This window comes from Phascolarctos cinereus, unplaced genomic scaffold, assembly GCF_003287225.1.
Source record: "Phascolarctos cinereus isolate Bilbo 61053 unplaced genomic scaffold, phaCin_HiC Scaffold_3;HRSCAF=262, whole genome shotgun sequence".
Classification (NCBI taxonomy): domain Eukaryota; kingdom Metazoa; phylum Chordata; class Mammalia; order Diprotodontia; family Phascolarctidae; genus Phascolarctos; species Phascolarctos cinereus.
This window is the reverse complement of record NW_027555736.1, coordinates 207,236,479-207,264,007: the sequence shown is the minus strand read 5'-3', so window position 1 is coordinate 207,264,007 and position 27,529 is coordinate 207,236,479. Positions and strand designations below refer to the sequence as shown.

Sequence of the window (27,529 nt, the reverse complement as noted above, 5' to 3'; positions counted from 1 at the left end):
AAGTCATACCTCTCATACAGTTGCTACTATTAGTTATAAAGAAAGGATGGTATGAGAGTATGGCTCAGGAAAATCCAGCAACACTACTGGAAAATCAATCAACCAACAAGGATTTATTAAGTGCCTATATACTGTAGTAAGTACTGGGGACATAAATACAAATATGACATAATCCCTGCATTCAAGGAGCTAAGAAAATAATTTAAAAAATAAGTCATTCTGATGAAATGTTAACAGTTTTCATATAGGAAGAATACCACATTTATATAAGAAAATATGGGATTGTATCATATGAGAAGCAATTTGTTCTGATGGCTCCTCTGCATAAAAAGTAAGAAATGGCATAAAACTAATACAAAAGCAAATAATAACTTTTGACTATATAAATATAAACTAGGCATTAGGAATCTGGTACCTGAGATCTGCTGTCAACCTGCCAGTCAGGGGCCAATCCCCTCTGATGCCACCTGCTTGGAGATTAATCTGAGATTTTTTTAATGCATAGTAGCTTCAGAACTCTAGCTGGCAAGTCTTACCTCTGACTTTTAGGTTGGAAATAGGTTTCAGATGCCCCTTGATATCTCGGGTGGTGATATGGGGACAGGAGGATACAGTGCCCCTCATAATTCATCACATTAACAACACCTGAAAGTGGGAATAAGCAGGAGGGAGGGAGGAAGGAAGGAAGGAAAGGAGAAGCCAGTAATAGGAACTGGTACAGGAGGAAAGTCTGAAAAATGTTGAAGCTGCCACTGGTCACATCTTTTCCTCTGGCTGCTACAACTTCAGCTTTGTTCTCACAGCATAGGCACTGATCGTGGGTGTGTGGTTTCAGAGCCATAAGTTCCTCTCCAATCCCAAGTGCCTTCAGTTAAGATGATTCTCTGACCCTTGATGAGAACAAAAGGCTGAGGGAGCTGCATCCAAATGCTTAGGTGGCTGCAGACACAATGATCTGGGGGTCCCTCAAACACTATTTTCTTTGTCAGATTAGCTATATTTAATGCAACTTCTCTTCTCACTGCCAGCTCGCTCACATAATCTGTTTCTTGACCCCACTATAATTCCACTATCCTGGTCAGATATTTCAGTGAATGAGGGTTATCACACTAGAGCTGTCCTAGGTCAATAATCTCATGGTTCCTAGTGGAAGGACAAGCAAGAAAGCTCAGAGAAAAGGAAAAACAGAGGCTGGCACTTGGCCTCTGGTTTAAGCTGGTCTTATTATCTGGAACAGGGTAAATAACATTAAATCTACACTTTTGGATGTCTCCTTTACTTTCTGCCTAAAGAGGCTAGGATGTGAGGCTTCAAGAGCCCCTCTGGAAAGAAGGGATTGCTGAGTAATTATCTATCCGGTGCTGGGGAAAGTAGGTCTCCTAGGAATGAGGTTACAGCTATGGCAGTTGAATCATCAAAAAAAAATGTAGCTAGTAGCAGTGATAGCATTGTCCAGATCCCACTAACATTTAACCCTTGTACCACAATCAGCCCTTCCTTCCTTTAATTGACTGCAATTTGATTCATTTCAATAAACATCTATCAAGGGTTACTACCGTATGAGCTACGCACTATACTAGGCAATAGGAAAACAAAGATGAAACACTTATTAAATGTCTTCTTCCATTTTATGTGCAATTGCACATAACCACATACCTAGTTTGGACAGATATATGAATCTGATATAAAGATTCTGGGGAGGGGAGTAGGTGCTGTTCCAATGGCATGTGAAATTTCTTTCCTATCATGACCTGTAGTGTCACTCAAAATGGCATTAAAGCCACAAAAAGATTGTCAAATGAGCTATATGTTTTCATTTTTGCCAACAGTACTCTTCCAAATTAAAAATAAGTCACCATCAGGGTTTACTATTTGAATGTATAATTAATTACTGTTAGTGTTTGAAGTAACCAATTTTTTGTTAAAGTTACTTCCTTAGAACTAAAGGAACCAACCAAAAAAAAGGGAATATGGACCAAATGCAAAATAAATGCTTACAGGACAGTTAGTTACATGATCAAAGAAATGACTTCTTAACATTCTGAGAGTTAAAAGGCGGATACTAGAAAAATAAAGGACCCCCTATATTAATTGATTTTGGAGAGTCTCTAACAATACATAAGAGAAAAGATTAACATCTGGTCTAATTTTAGCATATGCTTCTATTATGAAAAATGGTATGTTTATATCAAACCATCCTGTCAGTTAATGGTAGGCAAAGAAACGATAATGTTTATGTTTAGCAGTGAAATACCTGATCATGATAAACTTCATACAACTTCACTATATTGGGGTGTCCTTCACAGAGTTTCAAAGCTGTTATTTCTTTCTGAGTGTTGGCTTCCATTCTGTAAAATGAAGCAGCCATATTGTACCAATCTATTCAATCATATTTCCAATCCAATACTACCCTAAATCTAATTCTGTTTTTATTTAACGTGTACCAAAAACTTAAAATCAGTGTCAGGGCAGAACAAAATTTTTGTGAAAGCAATGACTTGTACAGTTCATTTGGACAAGTAGTCCATTTATTTCAGAGAAAATCACTGTCTAAGCCCCTAAAAACCAAGTCAAATGATAATACTCCCTATCTCTCATAATTTGGTAACTGTATTATGTGGTACAATTAGAGAAGTCAGAACAATCATTTACCAAAACAAACACATCTCTTTGCTAGTCCTAATAATAACCCTTAGTAATCTAACATCTTTTTTACTAGAAATGTTTTATTTATGATTTTAAAAATATTGTTATCATGCCTCAATGACTCTCTCCCCATTGTACTTCCCAAAAGAACTCCTCCTTGTAAAAAGGAAGTATAGTCACGTAAAGCAAATCAATACACTCTGGCAATGCTAGACTAATTTCTAGGGAAAAGTAATTGCATACATTCAATAGCATCTAAAAAAATCCAGACAAATCTGATTATTAGTAACATTTAATAAAACTATCTCAGTTAAATGTCCCTGTCAGAAGCAAAGAACATTTCTATTAAAATGCATTATAAAGATGCATGCTGCCTGTGAAAAAATTTGTTACTATAAAGTACGATATCTAGTGTAAACTATTCTTTTGAGACAGCATGTCATAGTAGAAAGAACACTAGATAAGGAATTAAAAGAAATGTATTAAAATTATGACTCATCCACTTATAAGCTATATGACCTTTTTAAGTTCCTTAACTTCTCTGAGTCTCATTTATAAAGTTAGAAAAATAATACATGTACAAGCTTGTTCTCACAGGGCTATTGTGAGAAATGAAATAATGTATGTTAAATTGTGATGTAAAGTGCTAAATAAGTATATGTAATTATGAACCAAAGGACTGAAACTCTGAGTAAATCCTAAAAATGTTTCGAACCATGATTTTTTTTTGGAAAAACTTCACTTATAAAATTAATTAGGTGGTATGGGTATAAAAACACAAAAATATTTTCAAAAACATTCATACCTTTTGCTTATTATTTTGACTGCATATGCTTGGTTGCTTTTCCTATGTAAGCATTTTCGACAAATTGAAAAACTTCCTTCTCCCAAAGGTTTGTCTTTAAGATCTAGGTCATAGTGCTGATAAAATGGAGAGTCCTAGAAACAAATCAACAATGCATAACTTAGAGAAATAATATTAATATATAATACTTAAAAGTAAGACCATCTTAGAATATTAATTAACATTTGATATTCACTAAAACAAAGTTCTAAAATAGATTTTTATTTCTTTCATCATTGTTAAAATTCGTTTAAATTATGTAACCCTATTATATTGTTTTTAAAAGCTTATACCAGCATTTAACAGTTCTTCAGAACAAAAGGTACATATCAAACATCTTCAGGATATTTCTTTCTCACATTAAGACTTTAATATATCATAGACCTCTTAAGAAACAAATATTACTGTTAAAGTATTCATATCAGAATTCATTCAAACCACAAATACATTTTTTAGCTTAAAAAAAATCTATCTACCTTCATCATTGCACTCCTGGCAACATTTGTTATTCCTGGACGTTCAATTTCCATGTGAAACTGAAGAGGATCTATGACAGCTGCATTGCGTTTAAATAAGATAGAAGGAGCAACAAAAGAATATCCCTGGGGTTGGAGAGAAATAAGAAAAAATAAGATAAAGGTTTAGATCTTATAGACCGAAAGTATTAAGTCTGGTTAACTGCTAGGATTCTAAAATTTTTGAAAAAAGAGGAAAAAAATTAAAAGATGGGTAGCTATTATTTTATTTAAGGTTTAATACACATTTTTGTTAGAAATCAAAAGGTAGACAGATGCTTTTTAGAAGAAAAATATGCCACCTTCTGGCATAGTTAAATTAGTTTAAAATTAAGAAATTTTAAAAAATGCTTTCTTTGTCATTTCAAAAAAATGATTCCTAACTTCAGTGCTTCTTCATTGGTAACAAAAGCACACATTTCAAAGTGGACAGATTCCAAAGAAACATATAGTTAGGGAATTAAAAACAAGCTGAGGTGACATTAGAACAAGTGCTACTTTAAATTGGAAACATGGGTTTCACCATAAAGTTTACACTTTGTGAACACTTGATCCTATTACTAGATTAATTTAGCCCAAATAAATTTAAGATCAAAGTTTCATGCAATTTACAAAGATAATATAGTATACCAATGCAATGATATGTCAACAGGACAATGACGCTTAATCCCAGATAGGACTGCTAAATAATATATTTGTTTGTATTTGTATTTATAATCCATGACTTAAAGCCTATTAGTCAGGATATAAAATCTCAAAGTATAATAAGAGATTATTTTTAAATTGCAAATCTTTTTTAAATGCTTAACAAGTAGAAAGTAATTAAAAAATAATTATCAAACATAAGAAGTGAAACCCATAATTGTAATGATCAACATTTTATTCTATACAGAAGTAAAATAATTCAGCACATTTTCTATAAAAAGTTTTAAGAAATAAAAGCTATCATGTAGAACTACAAATCAATTAATTTTTTGTACATTAAACTTTTTTCTTTTTTTTTTTTTTCGCCTGGACCTGTGATTTCATCAATGTAGGGAGCACCTAGAATACTCATAGAACACTCTCTGCCAATGTAGATTAGCCCCTCACCAACAATTTACAGAGTTGCCTGGGGACAAAGAGAACTTAAATGGGTTATTGAGAGCCACAGCCTCTAAGTGTCAGAGGTAAGACTTCAATCCAGGTTTTCTTGACTCCAAAGGTGGTTCTCCATTTACTACACCAGGCTGCCTCTCATATAGTAATAATAAACTCTTAAAATACCTTAAAACAATAACTATAAAATAAACTATAACATCTAGCAAATGTAATTGATAGCTGTAGCCTTACAACACCCCCTTACACTAAGTTAAGAAACATTTAAAGAACATTTTCTTAAAAGACTGTTAAAACCATGTAAAGATAGGAAAAACTAATAATCGATTTTCTAAACATATGTACACTGAATATATAAATGTATTTAGAGAGATCTGCTTTTTAAAATTACCTGAAACAGCTTCTCTGAGCTCTGAGGCAGAGCTGCAGGAGAATATGTGGGATCCATTTCTGTAAACTCCTCTGCAAAATTACTGACATCTAACTCATCCCGGATTACTGGCTTAAATGGTGCTGGCACTTTTTTGGCAGCTAAATCATCCCAATTTATTTTCTAAAGCAAAACATAAAATTAAAATTAAGTAGTAATTAACAAAATAAAACAATAGAGAAAAATGATTTTGAATAGAATCACTTAATTTCAACAAATTGGACTAAAGGTAGTTAAGAGTTTAATTCTGTGACTTTAAAAAAAATGCAAATCACAGTTGTCATTCAGAATGCTACTATTGAAAGGTACCATATATTTTAGAATACTGCAGTATCCTCCAGGGGGCAACAAAAAAGGAAAAAAAAATTCTTTCATCCAGAAGTTTTTTGAAAGGTAGCAGGCTAAAGAAAAGATACAAAAATTGAAAATTCTCACCAAAGAGGTAGACCAGTTGCTATTCATTTACTCTTTTCTGATATAATTAGAGTTGCGAAAAATCCTCTTTTTGTCCTTAATTTCATTCTTCATTCCCAATAGGCACAGAGCTCTCACCTCCTCTCAAGTCTCAGCCCACATCTCACCCATCTCCCGCCCCTCCCCTCCAACTTCTTTCCTTTTCAGAAATGAATTATGTTCGCTGATCCTATTCTTTTTCTTTTAGTAGTTTTCTAATCACCTGATGCAGATTGTTTGGGAAGAAAGTGGTAGTTAGAGGAGGAAGGATTGCATGATCCTATAGAAGGTTTAAGTAGTTTCTAAATATTAAAAATATGATAATAGATAAAAACCTCATTCAAATTTTTCTCAATTCCCCTTGATTCTATTTTTCATAGCAATATTTACCCTGATTATAAAACATATTTGGTAGTACTAGATTAAAGTTATAACCTGACATCTTTCCTTCTTATTTATATTCTTCCTAGTACTTTAACAAGTTAGTCTTTTAAAAACTTAAACAAACCAAACAAACCCATATTCTCAATACATTTCCCTAAATGTTTATTTCAGAACCTCTTTTTAAATGATTCTGGGTATATAGTGTGAGGCAGTGACTAGTTACCAATAGTGACTATGTGACAGAAACTAATAGTATGGAGAATAATAAAAAAATGTGATGAGCCTATATATTCCTACAGACACTGCTCTATTAAATTTAATCAGTTAATACAAAGTGTTTTCCTTATGCCCTCTTGTGGAAAAAGTGGGAATAAATTTGATCATAGCATTTTCAAATTTGAAGGGACCTTAAAGATCATTCTAGTCCAACCCCTTCAATTCTATAAGTTATGATCTTAAAATCTAGAGAGGAAAGTGACCTGTCCAGGTCAACGGTAGTTCTAGCCTCCCAGTTCAGTGCTGTTTTCATTGACACAGTAATGGTTTCCATTCAAAATGAATCATCCCTTGGAGCCTTGAATAGCTGGAGAACATCCAGAAGGGCAACCTGGATACTGAAGGTTTTTTAATTCATGACCAGTTGAAGAATATGGGGACATTTAGTTTAGGGAAGAGAAGATATACAAGGGACAAGATCAGTATCTTCAAGCACTTAAGGGCTGTCATCTGCAAGGGTGATCACAATCTTTCTCTTCAGGCCCAGAGGGAAGAGTTATCAGTGTTATGTAGAAATTGAAAAAAAAAAAGACCTGAAGTAAGGAAAAACTCTTAATAATTATTTACGCAGAAGTGGAATGAATTGCTTAGGCAGCCTAGGCAGTGCTATGTAAAGACTGAATGGGTCTGGAGTCAAGAAGTTACTATAGTGTTCAATCATGTCTGACTCTTTGTGATTCTGTGGACCATAGCATGCCAATATTGGCCATTGGGTTTTCTTGGCAAGAATATTGGAGTGGTTTGCCATTTGCTCCCCAATGGACTCAGGCAAACACAGATTAAGTGACTTGTCCAGAGTCACAAAGTAATAAGTGTCTGAGGCTGGATTTGAACCCAGGTCTTCCTGACTCCAGGGCCAGAGCTCTATTCACTGAGTCATCTAGCTGCCCTTGCAGTCAAGAAGAATTGAGTTCGAATCCTGTTTGAGACACTCAGCTATTAGGCTAGGTCATGCTGGGCAAGTTACTTAAGTCATTTATCTCACTCTCAGCTTTCTCATTTGTAAAATGAGGGGGCTGGACTTGATGTCCTCTGAGGTCTTTTTTAGCTCTGACTCTAGGACAGTACAGATCGAGATGTACTGACTGACCTTCTTCACTGGAAATCTTCAAAGCCTGGATATCTGATTGTTGAGAACACCAAAGAGGGAATCAATCCTTTTCAGATATGACTTGGACTAGAAGGCTACTGAGACACCTTCCAATTCTGAAATTCTACTAATTTTATTGACTGAGGTTAATTTTTAAGCCAAACCGCTAAATTTTATCTTTCAAAAGAGAGATGGTATTGTTAGTTTAAACACTAATCTTTCTAGGTATATGACACTACAGAGCTTGCAGTTATATCTTGAGAAATTCACTTTATTTTTAAAGTGCTCAGAAACTCATCATAGAATGTAGGTTTGTCTTTAAAACTTAGCAGTCCTTAACATAACTTTGGAAAACTTTGATATCAGCTATCCAAAGTTTATTCTAAGAATCACATTTTTGATTTTGCTTTTTTTTAATACTCAAAATTTTCTTGGTTTTAATGATTTTTTTCATGTCTTCTGGGTAAATGTCATATAAAGATTTTTCTTGGAGAGAAAAAAAACCCCAAAAAGTTGATAGTGACTTTGGATTATAAATATTGTCAGGTTGTTGTTCAGGTGTTTTGGTAGTATCTGACTCTTCATGACCCCATTTGGGACATTCTTGGCAATGATATTAAAGTGATTTGCCATTTGCTTCTTCAGCTCATTTTACAGATGAAGAAATTGATGCAAACAGGGTTTAGTGTCTTGTCTATGGTCACATAGCTAGTAAGTGTCTGAGGCCAGATTTGAACGCTTGAAGATGAGTCTTCCTGACTTTGGCCCAGAATTCTGTCCACTGCACCACCTTAATATGATGTTACTGCTTTGAAATCAAAAGCATAGAAGCTAGCAATGCTGCATCTTTAGAGGGATACTAAGTTTGATGGTGTCCTGTCAATTTCATAATCCAAAGAGTAAAAAAAACCAAAAAACCAAAACAAAACAACCGATTCTCCCTTCCCCCAATGACAATCTTCTGGAATTTTTCTGGACAATACTGACCAAAACAGACAACTAAATTGGTGGCCAAAGACAGCTATTAATCTTAAAAAATTATAGGTAAAAACCACTATAAAAAGTAAAAAGCTATCCTATACTACTACAAATAAACCACCAAGAAATATGTAGATTCTAAATTAGCTAAGAGATCTCTTACAGAAAAAACAAACACACACCCTAGCATATTCGAGCTCTCTTTGTAAAATAAAAAAAGTTTACTTGGATAAAAGTTGATAAAGTGATAGCAATATCTCATAAAATTAGAATATATAAATAGAAATTAATTTCTGGATTCAACCAGTTACCAATGTGGTCCAATAGCATCATATTTTCACATGATATGAGGACAGTAGTAGTCTTAAAAGAAAATAATAATAAAAATGACTCAGGGCAAAGATTATAGACAATCATTTTATAGAGCATAGTATTATATACACAGTAGATACAATAAATATTAACTGAATTAATTTCACCTGAAAGAAGGGATGCTCTTTGATTTCATCTGCATCTCGTGGACCACAACCCAATCTTTTCTTAGGATCTTTCATCAAGAGGTGCTGAATTATATCTTTAGCTAAAGCACTCATTTCTTGGGGATATGGAGGTTCACTTTTTAATATTCTCCTGTAGATAAATATTTGCTATTAAAATATAATATCCATATTGATGGCTAAATTAAATATTTCCTTAAGAAAACAATGTAAAATACTTTACAATTGAATTAGACCTTGAAAAATTTTACTTAAAAACATGTTTAAACATGAGGTACTGGGCTCTTAAATGGAAGGCAATCAAGAATGAAAATTAAGGCATCATCCTTCAATGAAAAATTAAATACATTTTGATCTTTCCCTTTCTATTGATTCCATCCCAGCTATCTATGATTATTCCCAAGTTTCTCCATTCATTGAAAACAAAAATACTCATACTTTCCCTTGATGCTGTCATCCCCTCAAGCTACTGTGTTATATCTCTCCTGTGTTGTACTTATAAAGTCTTAGAGGTGTCTGCACTGGTTTGTTGTCTCCAATTCTTTACCACTCACTTCTTAACAACAAACATTTATTGGATTAAAATATATAGTAACATAAGGTACAGAATTGACTTGCCCAAGTTTAAGATCCTTTTCAATTTAAAAATATCAGAGCATACATCACAAGTAAATTCGTGTTTAATTTTTAAATACATAAGAAAAAAAGCCAAACCATACCCTTCTTCCACTAAATTTTTTAACTTGTATGCCACTATGTATCAGAGTTAGCAGGAATGTAGGAGGTAGTAAAAGAGAAGAAGGCAGTCAGAATCATTCTCATGTACAACTCTTCTGATACTAGAAAACAATCATTAAAGCCTTTCATATAGAGAAAAAGTTTTAGAGCCCTTAATGATATAAAAGAGGCAAAGCCTATGTTACACACACACACACATATTATATATCCTCTGCTTAACTTTTATAGCTCTATGAAATCTGATCTCAACTTATTAGTCCAGCCTCATTGGATATTATGACCCCTCCAAGACTCTGAATCCAGTCAAACTGGACTTCTTTTATTCTTCACACATGATATCTCATCTTCTTTTAAGATGCAACACAGGCTCTCTCTGTCTCTCTCTCTGTATTTATATGTATGTGTATATACATGTATATTTTTACATACACATACACACATACATAGGCTTTGCTCCTTCTATAGCATTAAGGGCCATAAAACATTTTCTCTATATGATGCACAGACTAATGAATGTAATACAAATGTATTATTATATATAACTTTAAAGATTAAAAAAAGTAATGTGGTATAATATAAAGAAGGCCCATCTCAGAATCAGATAGACTTTGTTTTGAGACACACCTCTAACACCAGCTATATACCTTTCAAGACCAAGCAATTCTTTAAGACTACAAATCACAGAATGAAGAGGGAATTTATAAATGAAGAGTTCCAAATTGATGAAATCACAGGTCCAGGTTAAAACAATATAAAAGCTATGAAATTGCATTTGAGAAAAGAGTGAGAGGGACTATTTAAAACTCCAAAGCATAATAAATAAGGCATAAAATTAGTACACAAAGTAAATAACAGGTTGTTTACTCTCTTTGGTTGGGTGAAAAAGTTTCCCTAAATGAGTGAAAAATTCTTAATGCCCGTTACAGAATTAAATCGTATCACATAATTCTATTTTAATGTCACAATTAGCTATTTCTAAGTAGGCACACAGCGAAACAAAACTCTCCTACTTGTTTCAAGCAAGCAGTAAGAGTTATTAAAGGAACAGCAATGGCATTACAAATTTTGACTAGATATTTCAGTAGTGCTATTCATTTGAAGGAATAGCTATAGGTCTTCTACAAGTAAGAGAATCCCATTTTTAGTCATTTTTTTTACAATAAAGACCAAATCTTAATAGTACACAGAGATCAGCAATGGTGATAGAATAAAAAAAAATCAGTAAATCTTCATTTTTTCCCACAAGCACTCTAGGAAGAGTACAGATCAAGTAATGATGAAGAAATTCAAGGAGAAATCACAGTAAGTCATTTTTCCAGCCTGCATCATTACAGGGAGAAAGCCAGAGGCCTACAGACACTGAGGACAGGGTCTATTCTGGAAGGCTTCTGCAGAGCCTTCAAGATGGGCTCAGGACCCAGGCTTCCAGGGCTGCATACCAGCACAAGGAATGGTAATGGACGCAGCAACAGACCAAGCCTGAAGCTATAGACCTTGCAACGAATACCTCTTGTGAAGGTAATGAATGCATGTGGAGGTAATGAAGGCCCTGCACAAATGCAAAGAAGGGGAAGATGGAAAGTCAAGTTAAGGAATAGCTAGTAGCTCAGTTTGCCTGAAATACACAATGTGTGTGAAAGGATGTAATATGACGTAATATTATAAAGGCAGATTGGAAACTTATTGTGGATGGTTTTAAATGCCAAGATGAAGAGTCTATATTTTGCTCTAGAAGCAATGGAGAGCCCCTGAAAATTTCTGAATAGGGCAATGGCATGATCAGATTTTTGCTTTTAGGAAGATTTGATAGCTGATGAGGATGAATTAGAAAGAGGAGAGATTGTTAGTAGGCAAATCAAATAAGATGCTAGTTCAGTTAAGAGGTGAGGGTCTGAACCAGAGTGGTACTATGTGAAAGGAAGAGCTCTTGTTGAGGTAAAATAGAAAAGACTTAGCAAATGATTAGACACACAAAAGTAGGGTATGTGAGGGGTCAAGAATGATTCTGATGAACCTATGCTAGTAGTAGTGACTTCAAAAGAAACAGAGATGTTTGGAGAAGGATCAGATTTGGGGAAGAGGATAATTAGTTCTGTTTTGAACACGCGTTTGAGATGTTGGTGAGATATTCAAGTGGAAATATACAGTAGGCAGCTGGATGACTAGAATTCAAGAGAGAGAGATTAAGGCCTGATGTATAGATTTGGGACATATCAGCATAGAGATTATAACTGAACCCATGGGAGCTGATGAGAACACCAAGGGAATGAGTAAGGCAGAGAACAGGGCCTAGGACTGGGCATTTAGGGATTTCCATCCTTAGGAAGCAGGGGATAGAAAGATCCAGGAAAAGACAGGTAGGAGAACCATAAGGGTACAAATTTCATAAAAGTCAAGGAAGGGCAAAATATCAATCAACAAATATTCAGTACGTCACCTACTATGTACCATGCTCTGTGTTAAGCCCTGGGAATAGAAAAAGAGGTGAAAGAATTCCCTGTCTTCAAAGAGCTTATAATCTAACAGGTGAGACAACACGCAAACAAATTTATACAAAGTTATATACAGGATAAATAGAAAGTAATCAATAGAGGGAAAACAATTAGAATTGAGAGGTTGGGGAAGGTTTCCTGTGCAAGATGAGATTTTAGTTTGGAATTAAAGGAAGTCAGGGGAGTCAGCAGGCAGAGATGAGGAGGGAAGAGTATTCCAGGCATTGGAGACAGCCAGAGAAAATGCCCAGGAGAAGTGTCTTGTTTGTGGAACAGCCAGGTCAGTGTCACTGGGAGGATGGTGCTGCCCTCTACAGAATAGGGAAAGTAGGAGGAGGAGAGAATTTAGGAGGAAAGAATGAGTTCATTTTGGACATATTGAGTTTAAGAAGTCTACTGGACATTTAAATAGAGATACCTGAAAGGGAGGTAGAGATGTGAGATTGGACCTCAGCAGAGAGTTTAGGGCAGGATAGGTAGATTTGAAAATCATTAACATTGAGACAGTACTTTAAAAAAAAAACCCTTTATTTTTAACATTAAATTTTAAATTTTAAAAATTGAGTTGCAAATTCTCTCCTTCTTGTCATCTCTCCCCCACCCACCGAGAAAGCAAGCAATATGATATCAATTATACATGTGAAGTCATACATAATAGAAAGCTGGCCTTAGAGTCAGGAAGACTTACATTTAAGTCCTTCTCTGACACATAGAGCAGGTACAATTCTGAGCAAATCATTCAACCTTTCAGTACCCCAGGCAACTCTTCCAGACTAGAAATTGCAAAAGAGTTGCCAAATAACACTGTTAAATCAAGCTTCTCATTAGAAGAATTTTCTTACACAAATGGAATCATAAATTAATTCAAAGACAAAAAAATCCAAACTCTCAAAACATTTAATATAATGATGGAATTAGTCTGGGTTGTGAGTTCTATCACTAATATTGTTTTATGAGCAATATAAACATGAATATTTTTGATATTAACAATGCATATCTACTAAATTATAATGAGATTTTTGTATTTCTTTAAAAGACTATTAGTTTTTACAAGTTAGGCCATTATAAAAAGAACATATATATATATATAAAGAAGAACATTCAACTATAAAATTCTTAAAAACTAAAAGAGTTTTTGGTATTATTCTAAGGTAATGTGGTATAAAAATAATTTTAAAAATCATTTATGTCACAAAAAACATGTTAAATTTACATAAATCTTTATCTTGTTTTCTCACATAATTTTTTTTTGAGTGAGGCAAGCAGGGTGAAGTGACTTACCCAGGGTCACATAGCTAGTAAGTGTCAAGTATTTGAGGTTGGATTTGAACTCAGGTCCTCCTGAATCTGGGCTGGTGCTCTCTCTACTATGCCATATCTAGTTGCCCCAGTCACATAACTTAATGAACATAAAATAGCACCACCTTTTTTTAATGAGAAAACTTTGATTTAAAACAGTAATTTAATCATTTAATGAATTAGTCCTAATTCTGTAATTAAGACTGAAGACTTGTGATTTCTAGCAGTATACTCATATAAAAATAAGGTCATATTCACACTTAAAAAAAACAGAAAGGAAATCCTTTACAATGCAGTTTCTTTCAAACCTCACTATCTTTGACTGCTCAAAAGACATGTAAATTGCTTTGATTTTCAGAGCACAAACAAAACAGGACAAAATGCTAAAGAGCAAAGGGTTACATTCCATTGGCCATTCATAGATAGTGAGACAATAGATATTCATACATCATGGTCTGGGTAGGCAGGCCCACAATGGGGTAAGCATTACCACTTGTACTTGTCTTGAAGGTGTTGGGAAAACCAGGCCTATGATATATGTAGAATTATGAGTGATTTCTTAAGTACAACTTCACTAGACTCATGTAGAGAACTTTCTTCAAGATTATGTCACTTTTAGAAATACTAGATCTTTTTTCCCCATTTAAAATAAGAACAGTTCTCTGAATATTAAACATATTTGGCCACAAAAATATTTTTGGCATGCCACAAAATACTCTACAATTCCCTGAGATTTCAAATTTAACTTTGGGACTCTTTGAAAAGAAAAATAACACCTTTAATTTTATATATCTACAGCACATAGCTATATTTCAATATTCAAAATTATATCTTTGGCCTTAATTACTAATATAATACTTGAATGTATGTAGCATATAATGAAGGAAAACTGAGCAAAACTGATTGGTAACAATATCTAGTCACAATACTTACATTTACTTTTTTTTTTACTTTGTTTTTCCAATACTTACATTTTTAAAAAAGTACTGATTATATTAATAAGACTTTAAGTTAGTGTCAGTTTGTCATTCTGGACTGTACAATTCAAGTTGCAAAATTAGTTTTTAAAACACACTGACAAGAGGGGCAGCTAGGTGGTGCAGTGGATAGAGCACCTGCCCTGAAGTCAGAAGGACTTGAGTTCCAATTTAGCCTAGGACCAAACACTTGACACTTACTAGCTGTGTGACCCTGGGCAAGTCACTTAAAACAAACAAACAAACAAAACCAAAAAAACCCCACACTGACAATGTTGCAATTTTTAGGTTACTTACCTCCTCTATTGAAGAACATTAAATATCTGTTTTAGCACAATTAATAACAAAGCTCTTTAGATAGTGAGAAAGCGACTATGTAAATTTTATCTGAGACTTAAACTTTGATTTTTATGTTGTTTCTGTTCACTCCTTCTAAATCAATCCTGTCTTTGTAAATCAAAATCACTAACATTCTTTCTAAATACAATGGTGCCAACTATATGGAAATTCTCCAAATAAGTTTTTCCAACAAACCTGAACTAAGATTATGTTTTAATCTGCTTCCTGTGGCACTTCAATCAATTTCAATGAAAAACTACAAATTTATTTTATTATACTTACCTAGATATTTCAGCTTGGGAATTTTTCTCTCCATCAACAGTAAATGGAGATGCTCCAGTTAATAATTCATACATAAGAACACCTAAACTCCACCAGTCAACTGCCTATAAAACAATAATCATTGCATTTTTATAGAATTACTAACAAATAAGATAAAAAAAAGGACATAATTATTTCCAATGAGAATTCAATAATTTTAGTAGATATTTTAACACAAGTTTTGTAATATTTCTATAAGCACATATGTGTATGTGTGTGTGTGTGTGTGTGTGTATATATATATATATATATATATATATATATATGTATATGTATACATGGGCAAAAAATTAAGGAAGATTAAATTACCAAATACACAAAAAAAATTAGAGAACTACTACCAAGATAACTTATTTTCCACAAAAATTAGGCAGTAATAATATAATTATAAAGTAGCTTCATTTGCTCTCTCTAGTTAATTCTGGGACTCATGACTTTGAAGAATTTATAGTAATGATCAACTAATGACACACATAAAGTTTTCATTTGTCAGCATGCCCCTAAATTCAAACACAAAGTATTCCCCCAAAATGAAGTCTATTAATTAGATCAATAAAAGTGGCAGGAAAGTCATGTTGAGTAATACTATTAATCATTCCCAGTGTTTTTGAGCTTGCTACATAGTACATGCCTAATAAACGCTTGTTATTGATTGATCAATTGATTCTGAAACTTCCTAAATCAGTTTTTCTTGTGAAAAAACAAGAAAAAGTTTTCTTGTTTCAAATATACTTCAGAATCTTCAAGGAGGAGAATCACAAATTTAGATTTGAGATCCATCTGACTGCCCTGGATATGGGCTGTATCTTTCCTCTATATCCATTGTGTACAAACACAAGAATAAGGCTGATAATTGGTGTTATTTTCAGCCTATATACTGTTTTCCTTTCAGAAAGATATAATATTAGGGGTTTGGTTTATATTTAGGGATGGCCTATATTCAGATCAAATTCATAAATGGTGTTATATGATTGAGAATATGGGAAAGTATATGTTTCTTTTTAAAATGCTATTTATGATGAAAATTATTCTGACTGAAAAATCAGATTAGTTAAGATTGACCCTAGAAGACAAAGCTCAAACCAACATGAGATTTTAAAATGAATTCTGGCCTTAAAACAAAACAAAACAAAACAAAACAAAACAAAACCCTGCCTTCGAATTTTTCCTGGTGTACCAAAACACACTAAAATTTCAGTAGATGATTAAAAACTTACAAAATATAAGAACGTCAAAGTATACAACAGTATCATTTGCAAAGGAAAAAGTTTTTTTATAAGAAATAGAATACAAAATCTAGAAATTTTGGTGTTGGAAAGATAACTGTAAGTAAGTAAAAATACGTTTCGTAAAACCATGACAGGTACTCAAGAAATGTTTGTTGAATTAGGAAAAACAAAACAAAACAAAACAAAATTATTAAGAGGGAATAAATCATCACTTCACTAATTTGATCCTTAGCTTCCTCATTTTTAAAAAGAAAAGGGTTGGATTAGATAAGAACTACAACAGGTTGAAATACATAATTTTCTTTAGCTAAACTGTTTTTTTAGTACTTAAGTAGTGATTTTTGGGATTTTTAATAGCTCATAAATTTGTATAGAATCCAAGCTCTCAATTTTTGTAAAAAATGTAAGGCACAGAAAACAGCCAAATTAACTGAGTAATTTCTAAAATTATGGGCCTTTACTATGTCATGAGGTAAAGAGTACCAGAATTGGAAAGAGGGGGACTGGGTGAAAGTTCTGTCTCAGATACCTAATAAACTACAGCTACTATAGTTGTGTGATCATAGGTAAATACCTGTTTCTTCATCTAAATAAATAGGGATATTAATATTTGTAATTTACAGAGTTGTGAATTTTAACTTTAATACTTTGATGGATCAATAACCTCATCAATGTAGATATTTCCTATAATGATACCAATAGCAGCCTATTTAATGCCTTCTCATCCTGTGTGATTCTTGTCTTTATTGTTCTGTAAATTCTCTACTAAGCATGCGGCGGGGGGGGGGCGGGGGGGGCTTTCTTTAGTCCTCTTAACATTGCTTAGATACCAAACATGCATGTGAGTATTAATTATCCTTCACTCTGGCTCACATTCTTTCTAATGATACACTTCTGATGATAACCTTTACATCAATGGTGTGAAACTCACATAGAAATGGGGCTGCTAAAACTACCTAAGGATTCCTATAGGGCTGCATATTGACCTAGAAAATCACATATTAACATTACTTATATTCTATTCTGTTTTTGTTTATTTTGTTAAATATTTTCAAATTTGGTTCACTACTCACTCCTGAGTATTATGGGGCACAATGCAGCCCTTGGTCTTGTACTTGACACCTCTGCTTTATACTACTTTAGTTGCACAAATCTTTGTAATGGGCTGCAGCCTGCTCAAGCCCACCATGTACCTCTCCATTGTCCCTAGGGTAATCACACACAATAGGCGGAAGAATACTGTTAAAAAGATGGTTCTTTTGTGAACTGATCCAACCATTTTGGAGAGCAATTTGGAACTATGACCACATGGCTATAAAACTGTGCATACCCTTTGACCCAGCAATATAGCACTTCTAAGTCTGTATCCCAAAGAGATCATAAAAGAGGGAAAAGGAAGGACCTATATGTACAAAAATATTTATAGCAGCTCTTTTTATGGTAGCCAAAAATTGGAAATTGAGGGGATGCCCATTAGTTGGGGAATGGCTGAACAAGTTGTGGTATATGAATGTAATGGAGTACTATTGTGCTATAAGAAATGATGAGCAAGCAGATTCCAGAAAAATCTGAAAAGACTTACATGAACTGATGCTGGTGAAGAGAGCAGAACCAGGAGAACATTGTACACAATAACAGTAACACTGTGCGATGATGAACTATGATAGACTTAGTCTTCTCAGCAATACACTGATCCAAGACAATTCCAAAAGACTCATGATGGAAAATGCTATCTATATCCAGAGAAAGAACTATGGAGCTTGAATGCAGATCAAAGAATACTATTTTCACTTTTTTCTTTCTCGTGGTTTTTCCCCTTTTGTTCTGATTCTTCTTTCACAACATGACTAATATGGAAATATGTTTAATATGATTGTACATGTATAACCTATATCAGATTGCTTGCTGTCTTGGGGAGGGTAAAGGGAAGGGAGGGAGAGAGAAAAATTTGGAACTCAAAATTTTACAAAAATGAATGTTGAAAACTTTCTTTATATGTAATTGAAAAAAATACTATTGAGATTAAAAAAAAAAAAAGATGGGCCTTTGATTCATGAATAAGTTGGAGTCATTAGAAGCACTGTACTTTCCCAAAGGCAATGCATGCCACTCTCCTTGTTTTGCTAGATTCTAGGCCCAGTTTGTTGTCTAACTTGTGAAGTGTCCATTTAACTACCAGTCATCATCACAGTTTTGAAAACAGGCATTGTAACTTTTCAAAATTTTCCCCCTATTGATGGGTCAAACTTGAGTGAAAGTTAATCTCATTTGGGAGACTCTGAAATGCTCCAGGACTTAATGCAATCACTATCCAATATTATCTGCAAATGGGAGCAAGCCTATTTGGAAGACTATATTAGCTATGGGGATTTTCTTTTCTATTTGGACTCTTGAGTTGGATATCCTCCAAGACTGAGCATATATATACCTCCCTGCTTTATGCTTTCCTAGATATTAACGAAAGAGATATCAAACAAAGGTTCCTGTGTTGTTAAATCTTCTAAGGTGGCGTTTTGTACTATTGAATAAAATTCTTTTTTATAGTCAACAAACAATAAGAGTAGGATCTTGTATTCTGTGTACCCTTTAGGAAACTGTGATTATACAAAGACATGATCTGTTATAGAAAGTAGTTTAAGAAAGGCTTTCCTTTTATTATTATTTTGTATATATATATATATATATATATATATATATATATATATATATATATATATATATATGTACAACACATAGCATATATTATTATAATTCTATATTTTGAATTTTATTTTTATGTATGTATATAATTTATAAACAAACATAATTACTAATAATTTTATATATTATAATATATAGTATCATTATATTAATATATCATTATTATTTTATTAAAATACCTTTATTAAGGGTACCCTAGAAACAACTATAAATGACTCTCATAAAAATTTTTGTAAAGATGGAAAAATAGGCGTAGAGGCCAGAAGTTATAAATATTCTCTTAACTCTATTTTCTGGCAACAATATGTTTTTTCTCATGCTTTTGGTGACCTCCTCTTTTTAAGATCCTTTATCAACGTCTCAACACTCTCAAATTGTTTTTGATTCCAGCACAGACTTCCTTGGATACATATTTGGTTCATTTTCTTTAGTGCCACTTCGTTGTTTTCTTAGGTATTAGGACTGTTATAATCCAAATGTGGTAGCTCCAATATTGATGGTGGAAAGAGGATGAACAAAAGTTCTTGATTTTTTTCCATTTTTGTTCCATTCTCATACTCCTTCCACTTTTATCCTTATATTTCACTAAGCTAATTTTGATTAGGTGGGCCTCTTCTCAAACATTTTAAAATTCATTTTTACTTTTGGGGTTTTTTGGAATTTTATGAGGTTACATTGCTTACAAAATGATGATCATGCACTATTTTCTAATATAAGATATTACATATCATTTTATGCTATGAACTCAATTTAAATCCTTGGCTGTCATTTCTCTTCACTAGGCAAGGTGCTCAAGGATTTTTTTTATGATTGAAGTGGTCTCTAGACTCTTTTGGTCTCATCCTTGTGGCAATTAATTTACATGAGCTGAATTTCCTTAGTCTGCATCAGTGTTTGTTCTTTTAATCATTTTCAATTGTCCACTTCAAAAATTTGTTTAAATAGGTAAGGCTGGAGTTATCTCAATTGTTCACCATATCTTTGCACTTTTACTTTTCTTCTAGTTTGATATGGATTTTTATCTTTACTACAACAAATCAATGGTATGAGTATATACAGAAAGCTTTTCTGGAAATAATCCACAGTCATTTTAAACAGTTATTTCTTGTCTATAATAGAATGAATTTCATTTCTGTGATCTTATTTGATGCTCACTATTTCTGTACTTGCAATTCGCTTTTTGGAAAAAAAAATTAAAAGAGAACTCTCTCAGATGACAGGAGGTGTCTATGTCTACAAACCTCTGACACCCTTTTCTACCTTATTCCTGAATTATCTTTTCTAAAATATTTTTTGCTGACTTCCCTTGTACCCATCTTTGCATTAAAATCACCAGATATTAAAGTATATTGTGATTTAATTTGAAGAGGCTTATCAAATGCATCACAGAATTTTTTGTCTTCATTCTTCACAACAGATTTTTGACATATAATTATGTTCAAGCTGATCTTGCAGAGGTGACAAAATGTCCCAAGAAATGATGTTTCTTGTCCTTAAATACATGATAAAATTGACTAAAAACTCTTCTCTTTGACTCTCTAAGTAGAACTTATGCCCATTCTTCCATATAATTGCAACTTCATTGTGCCTTCTAGTTTCATATACAGTGAGATTGTTAAAACCGATAGAACTAAGTTCCTTTAGCAGTATTTCCATTTGTTGGTCCTTGGACAAGGATCTCACACTTAGAGTACCAACAGTTAAATTAATGTCTAAAGCAATCTTAAAAATGCTGATTCTTTGTACTTCTTGCCCCCTTTTCAGTCATTCTACTTTTGTCATTACAGATGTGCAGAAGTAGTATGCAAAAGAGTAGGGGCCATTTTTAATTTTCTTTGTTTTCATAAATTGCTATGGTTAAAGGATTCATCACTAAGTAGCCATTTTACTGGTGATGAGCTTCTCTGTAGTTAGGATGCTTCTCAGAAAATGGGCATTATTTGTTGCTGAGACTGTACTCAAAGCCATTCCAGTATGAGGAAATCTACAAAGTTTATCATGCTTTACTGGAATAATCTTCAGGAATCCAAGGGCACCTCTAAGCAGTGATGAGTCATCACAGCAGGACTTTGTGAAAGTATTATCCTTAAGGTATTATATAAATTTGAATTGTTATTACAATTAGCGATTGCTTATTGGGAAAATCAGCTATATTTTCTCAAAAACTTCCAACTAAAGCAAATGGCAGATTAATAAATCAGTTTTTTGGAGAATTTCTATCTGTCCAAACAGTTCCCCTGGAGAAGAGATACCTTCACAATGGCCTTCTTATAATTTTCTTTTAAATGTGAAATGTGATCACTAGGGTCAGGCTAACCTGAGGCAATTTATGGGCAAGGAAGATGCTTTACAAGAAGGTTTAGAGTGAGACTACGAAGACTGGAAACAGGAATCTTAACCTTAAAAGGTACCATCATTTTAAGGGTTATATGGGATATCCAGGAATTAAAATGATAAGGAAAGATAAAAGAGAATGTTTAAAAAAAGGTACTTGAACAGGATCAAAGTCACCATAGCCTGACTCAGGCCTACAGTGTTATATGTGTGAATTTCTTGTTTATTTACTTTTTGTTGCAGAGGAAGGGGATATTATCATTTTTTTGCCTGCCAAGAATAATTGTAAGAGCAAAAGCATTAAGGAGAAATTAAATGAATTTAAGCCTTGTAAGAGAGAGAGATAGATTTTGCTATATATGTTCACCTCAGGAGCCTTCCATGATAATCCTGATTACTAGTGCAAGATGGTGGGAGAAGGAAAAAAAAAAGGATTAGATTTCTAGAGAACCATTAAAAAACTGGAGGGTTTTTAATATGTTTTATATATATACATATATATATATGTATATGTATATATAAATTTATACATATTTTTTATATTTAAACTAATTTTTCACTCATGAAGACTATCAAAATTTTTAAGCAGATAGTCAAATGAGTTACTTTGTCTCACACACAAAACGGAGAAAGAAACCAGGCATGGGGAAAATGGCTGCTTGCCTTCTTTTTTCTTATTTTTTATTAGTGACCTTTCATATAGCAAAAATAAACTAATAAAAGGGGAGAGTAAAATCAAAAATGCCCATAATTCAAGGAAATATTTTCTTCAGTATTGTTCTATACCTCTTTAACCAAGTGGTTTACTTCATTTTTCATAATTTTCTCATATGTTTCAATCAATAAATGAACATTAACTAAATATCTACTATGTGCCAGGCACTGTACTAAATGCAGAGGTTACAAAAAAGAGGCACAAGACAGTCTCTACCCTCAAGGAGTTTACAATCTAATGGGGAGACAATAAGCAAACAAGTATTTTATACAAAGCAAACTATATATAGAACAAAAAGGAAATGATGAACAGAAGGAAGGCACTGGAATGAAGTGGGGTTGGACAAGGCTGCTTGTAAAAGATGAGATTTTAGTTGGAACTTAAAGGAAGTCAGAAAATTCACTGAGTGGAGTTAAGGAGAAGAATGTCCTAGGCATGTGCAACAGCCAGAGAAAATCCCAGAGCCTAGAGATGAAATGTTTTGTTCATGGAATGGCTAGGAGGCCAGTATCACTAGATTGAAGGATATGTATCAGGAAGTAAAGTGTAAGAAAACTGGAAAGGTAGAAAGGGGCAGGGTTATGAAGGGGTCTGAATACCAAAATGGATTTTGTATTTGATCCTTGTGGCAAAAGAGAATAACTGGAGTTTATTGAGTGCATAAGGGGAGAGGGGAAGGTGACACAATTGGACCTGAGCTTTAGAAAAATCACTTTGGTGGCTGAATGGAGAATGGACTGGAGTGGAGAGAAAGTTGGGGCAGGCAGACCCACCAACAGGTTACTTTAGTGGTCTAGGAGTGAGGTGATGAGGGCCTGCAATAGAGTTGTGAGAATGTCAAAAGGAGAAAAGGGCACAATTGAGAGATGCTGCAAAGGTGAAACTGACAGGCCTTGGAAACATCTTAGATATGGGGGCAAGAGATACTAAGGAGAGCTCAGAATTAGACCTGGGATGAAAGCCTGGAGGCCTGGGATACATTTTAAGAAGTGCTGAAGGGGTCAAGAGTGGAAAAAGTTTAAGAAGCCCTGCAAAGTAATAGGGAAGGGAGGAGGAGGGGGTAATTTTTGGGGAAAAATAATGAGTTCCATTTGGACATGTTTGAAAGGCAGTTGGAGATGGCAGATTACAGGTCAGTAGATTTTGGGGCAAGATAGGTAGATCTGAGAATCATCATCATAGAGATGGTAATTAAATCCACAGGTGCTGATGAGATCACCAAGTGCAATAATACAAAGGATGAAGAGAAGTGGGCCCAGGATGGAACCCAGGACATCTATGGTTAGAGGTTATGATCTGGATGAGGATTCAGGAAAGGAGACAGAGAAGGAAGAATCAGACAGGTAGGAACAGAATCTGGAGAGACTGGTGTCCCAAAAACCCAACAGGAAGAAAGTATCAAGGAGAGTGATCAACAGTGTCAAAGGCCACAGAGAGGTCAAGGAAAATGAGAATAGAGAAAGAGCCACCGCATTTGGCAACTAAGAGATCATTGATAACTTTGGAGACAGCAGTTTTAATGGAACAAGGTCAGAAGCTGGGTTATAAGGGAAGAGAGAGAAAGAAGAAAAGGGGAGGCACCTATTATAGATGGCTTTTTTGAGGAATTTAGCTATAAAGGGCAGAAGAGATATAAGACAATAGTAGAGATAGAAGAATCAAAGGAGGGTTGTTTCAGGATGAGAGAGACATGGGCATATTTGTAGGCAATAGGGAATGAGTTAGTAGAGAGGGAGAGATTGTAAATAAGTGAAAGTGCGGATGACAGAAGGGACAATCTGTTAAGAGATGGAATGGAGTGGGATCACTTTAATAAGTAGAGCTATTGGCCCTGGTCAGGAGTAAGTCCACTCCATCATGTTAGAGAGGTGAAAGGGTGAAGGAGAAGAGAGTGGCAGAAGACACCTAAGACATAGGAGAAGAGGAAGAGAGGAGAAAAGGGAATTCACAGTGGATGGACTAACTTTTTTTCTGTGAAATATGAGGCAAGGATCTTAGCTGAGAGACACAAGGCAGGGAGGGAAGGCCCACAGGAGATATGAAGAAGGATGAAAAGGTTTGGAAGAACCATTGTAGAGAATGGCATTGTAAATTAATAAATAGGAGATGCAGTCAGATTTCCTAGGAGCAGAGGGCCCAGTTGAGGTTATATAACATAAATCTACAGTGGACCCAGTCAGAAAAGTTGCATGTTTTTCTCCATCTCTGTGTAGGAATGAAGATATCCAATGGTGAGAGTGATCCAAGTCTGAGGCTTGGATAGATAAAAAGATGATATGATAAGGGGGCTAGGGATTCAAGAAAGGAAGAAAGTATAGGGCTGAATTGGTTCACTCAAGGATTGAGCTCACTCATTTGGTTCACTGAAAAAAAGAGGAGAAAGTGGCTAGTACAGGGAGATGGCCTGGGAGAGAATTAAGGGGTCAAGGGATTGGAGTTCATGGTGTGGACAAAAAGTAAAGTATTATAAGGAAAAGCAGAGGAAGAGGTGAAAAACCAATAGATTTTGGCTGGATAAGAGGATTTCAGAATTATTGAACACAGAAGTGGTACATCTGTGACTGATGGCAAGATCAAGGGTATGACCGTATTTATGTGTGGCTGAAGTAGGGTAGAGTAGCTCATGGGAAGTGAATAGGTTGAGGAACTGAGTGGTTGGGGTGTTTGAGAGAGCATCAATATGTATGCTGAAGTCTCCTAGTATGAGGGCAGGAGTTGGGAAGAAGAGAAAAATTGTAAGCCAGGTACCAAACTCACAGAGGAAGGAAGGGGAGCTTCCTGGGAGTTTGTACACAGTAGCTACCAGGATTTTTACTGAATGGTAGATATTAATAAACATGAACCTCAAAGGAAGAGAAGTTACTGAGTGATGGAGGTAGGGGGAGAATCTGGGAAGTGGCAATAGGGAGCAAAGAGTATTCCAACTCCCCTGCCTTGACCAGCGAGCTGAGGAGAATGAGTGAAGGTGCAGCTAGTACTGGAAAGGGTGGCCAGGAATGTGTATTATCTTGAGGAAGACAGGTTTCAGTAATAGCTAGCAGGTGAAAGGAGTGGGAGAGGAAAAGAATTAGGATGAAGAGAAGTTTGTTGCCTATGGAACCAGCATTTCCATAGTGGAAAGGCTGGGTGGTTTTTGGTTGAAACTTTGGGGTGGGTGGGTTGAGAAGGGTGATACTAAGGAACTGGGTGATGCAGGGTCAGGAATGGGATTTGTATGATGATCTACCAAGGTTCAAAATGCTGAGATCTGAAGGATGTGACAAGGTATGAAAACGTTCATCACTGAGTGGAGAATACCACTCTTCCCAATGAAAGTTGGAGATTGATCTGGAGGCAAGTGCAGAATGAAACAGGAAGGGTTACAGTCAGACAATTAGTCATTTGGGGAGGCTCTGCTGGAGATTATGCTGGAAAAGGACTCAAGAAACAGATATGAAAGTTGAATCTACAAACTTTCCTCTTCCTCTTCCCTCCAGGCACAGGCACAGAAGGAGATGAAAGGCCTGAGGTCAAAGGATAAGTTACTGCTCTTTTCGCTAGTGGTTCTCAACATCCTCATTGGGAGATCAAACTGATAGCAGGTACTGGAAGTTGCCTCATGCCAGTTCAGGTTGAAGTCACTGCTTTGTGGCAGGAGGAAAACCTTTGGGACTGATGGAAGATGCCCAGCCCCTTACTGTCTTTCCTTGGGGGATAGCAAGAGATGGAAAGCAAAAGGCACAGGATCATAGGAACTTCTGCCTCAAATTCTCACCTGAAGAGGCTGTCAAGGAGTCAGTAAAAAAAGTAGTAGACTCCTTGTATAGGAGAAGTCCTCTGGGGCAGATGGAAGACTCCTGGCCTGGCCCTTGAGACCTTTCCTTAGGAGGTACACTGTGTCCATCAGGAGATGGAAGACACAAGCGTCAAGGTCTAAGAACTTTTGGCTTTTCTTCTCACCTGAAGAGACCATTGAGCTCTCATTTCTTTCCTCAATTTTTTCTCTACCACTCTTATTTGATTTTTAAATCTTTTTCCTTTTTTAAAAATGATCTCTTTACATCTTCTAGGAATTCTTGTTGGGCATGTGTCCAATCTGCAATTTTCTTTCAATGCTTTGTGTGTAGATGTTCTCACATGCTCATTCCAATCCATTTCTTGACTTTGGACTTTATGTTGCATTGGGCTCTGCTCAGTTGTTGGGGGAGGGTGGGAGAAATAGATGGCCTGAGCTTCTATCTTTTTATTTCCTTCTGCTGCTTTCACAGCTCAGTCTGGTGCTAAGTTGTCAGTGCTTCCAACAGGCTGTGATCTGAGGAAAGATCTGTTCACTGTGCTGCAAGTTCCTCACCTTATTTGGGTTTGTGGATTGCGCTTCTGTGGTTGCTGCAGGACTCAGTCACTATGAGCGCCGGGAAGATTCTACAATTTCACAGTTACTGACCTGTTGGCTCTCTTCATCTTGGTTGCCTGCCCTGGTTTATTCCTCTGCAGGCTTATGTTCAGGACCAAAAGTTAGAGCTGAGTCTTCATTCTGTTCTTGGGCTCAGAGCCACACAGTTAGGTTTCTGGAATTTGTTTTGCTCCTTTCACAAACAGAGCCCTTCCTCCCCCCAACCTAATCACTTTACCTTCCTGTGCCTTAGTTTCATTATCTGTAAAATGAAGGGATTAGATTAGCTGATTTTTAAGTTCTATTCAGTCCTAAGATATTAAGCTATGGAATAAATGAGCATGATTCTACTACTGAATGGAATATTAAATGAGAATTTAATTTTTCTACATAAATAACATGAGTTAAATTCATAAAAGAAAAACTGACAAGGCAATATAAGATAAGAGAGAGAAATCTAACAATATTAACAAAATTGCATAAGAATGTGATGATTCAAACAAAATTAAGCAACAGAGGTGGAGTCTAGATGGTAGAATAAAGGCAGGGACTCACCTGAGCTCTCCTAAATTCCCCTCCAAACAACTCTAAAATAATATCTCAAAACAAACTTTGGAATGGCAGAACCAACAACAAAAGAACAGAATGAAACAATTTTCTAGCCCAAGAAAACTTAGAAGCTTGGCAGAAAAGATCTGTCTCACTAGGGTGAGAGTGGAGCACAGTCCAACTGAATCAGCAGCATTATCTTCCAGATCTCCCAGCCCACAGACAATAAAAGGGTTGGACTATTGGTCACAAA

At 34.9% G+C, this 27,529-nt stretch overlaps 1 protein-coding gene across 1 annotated transcript in view; it reads right to left on the bottom strand.

The window, feature by feature from the left end:
• Positions 1 to 27,529, bottom strand: part of RPS6KA5 (ribosomal protein S6 kinase A5) — a 210,619-nt gene that overhangs the window by 71,314 nt on the left and 111,776 nt on the right. The window contains exons 7-12 of the mRNA XM_021000385.2: positions 15,339 to 15,442; positions 9,194 to 9,344; positions 5,495 to 5,656; positions 3,967 to 4,092; positions 3,452 to 3,585; positions 2,255 to 2,348 (exon numbers count right to left, since the gene is read on the bottom strand). Coding sequence (XP_020856044.1) covers positions 2,255 to 2,348; positions 3,452 to 3,585; positions 3,967 to 4,092; positions 5,495 to 5,656; positions 9,194 to 9,344; positions 15,339 to 15,442 — 771 coding nt within the window. The remainder of the gene's footprint in view (positions 1 to 2,254; positions 2,349 to 3,451; positions 3,586 to 3,966; positions 4,093 to 5,494; positions 5,657 to 9,193; positions 9,345 to 15,338; positions 15,443 to 27,529) is intronic.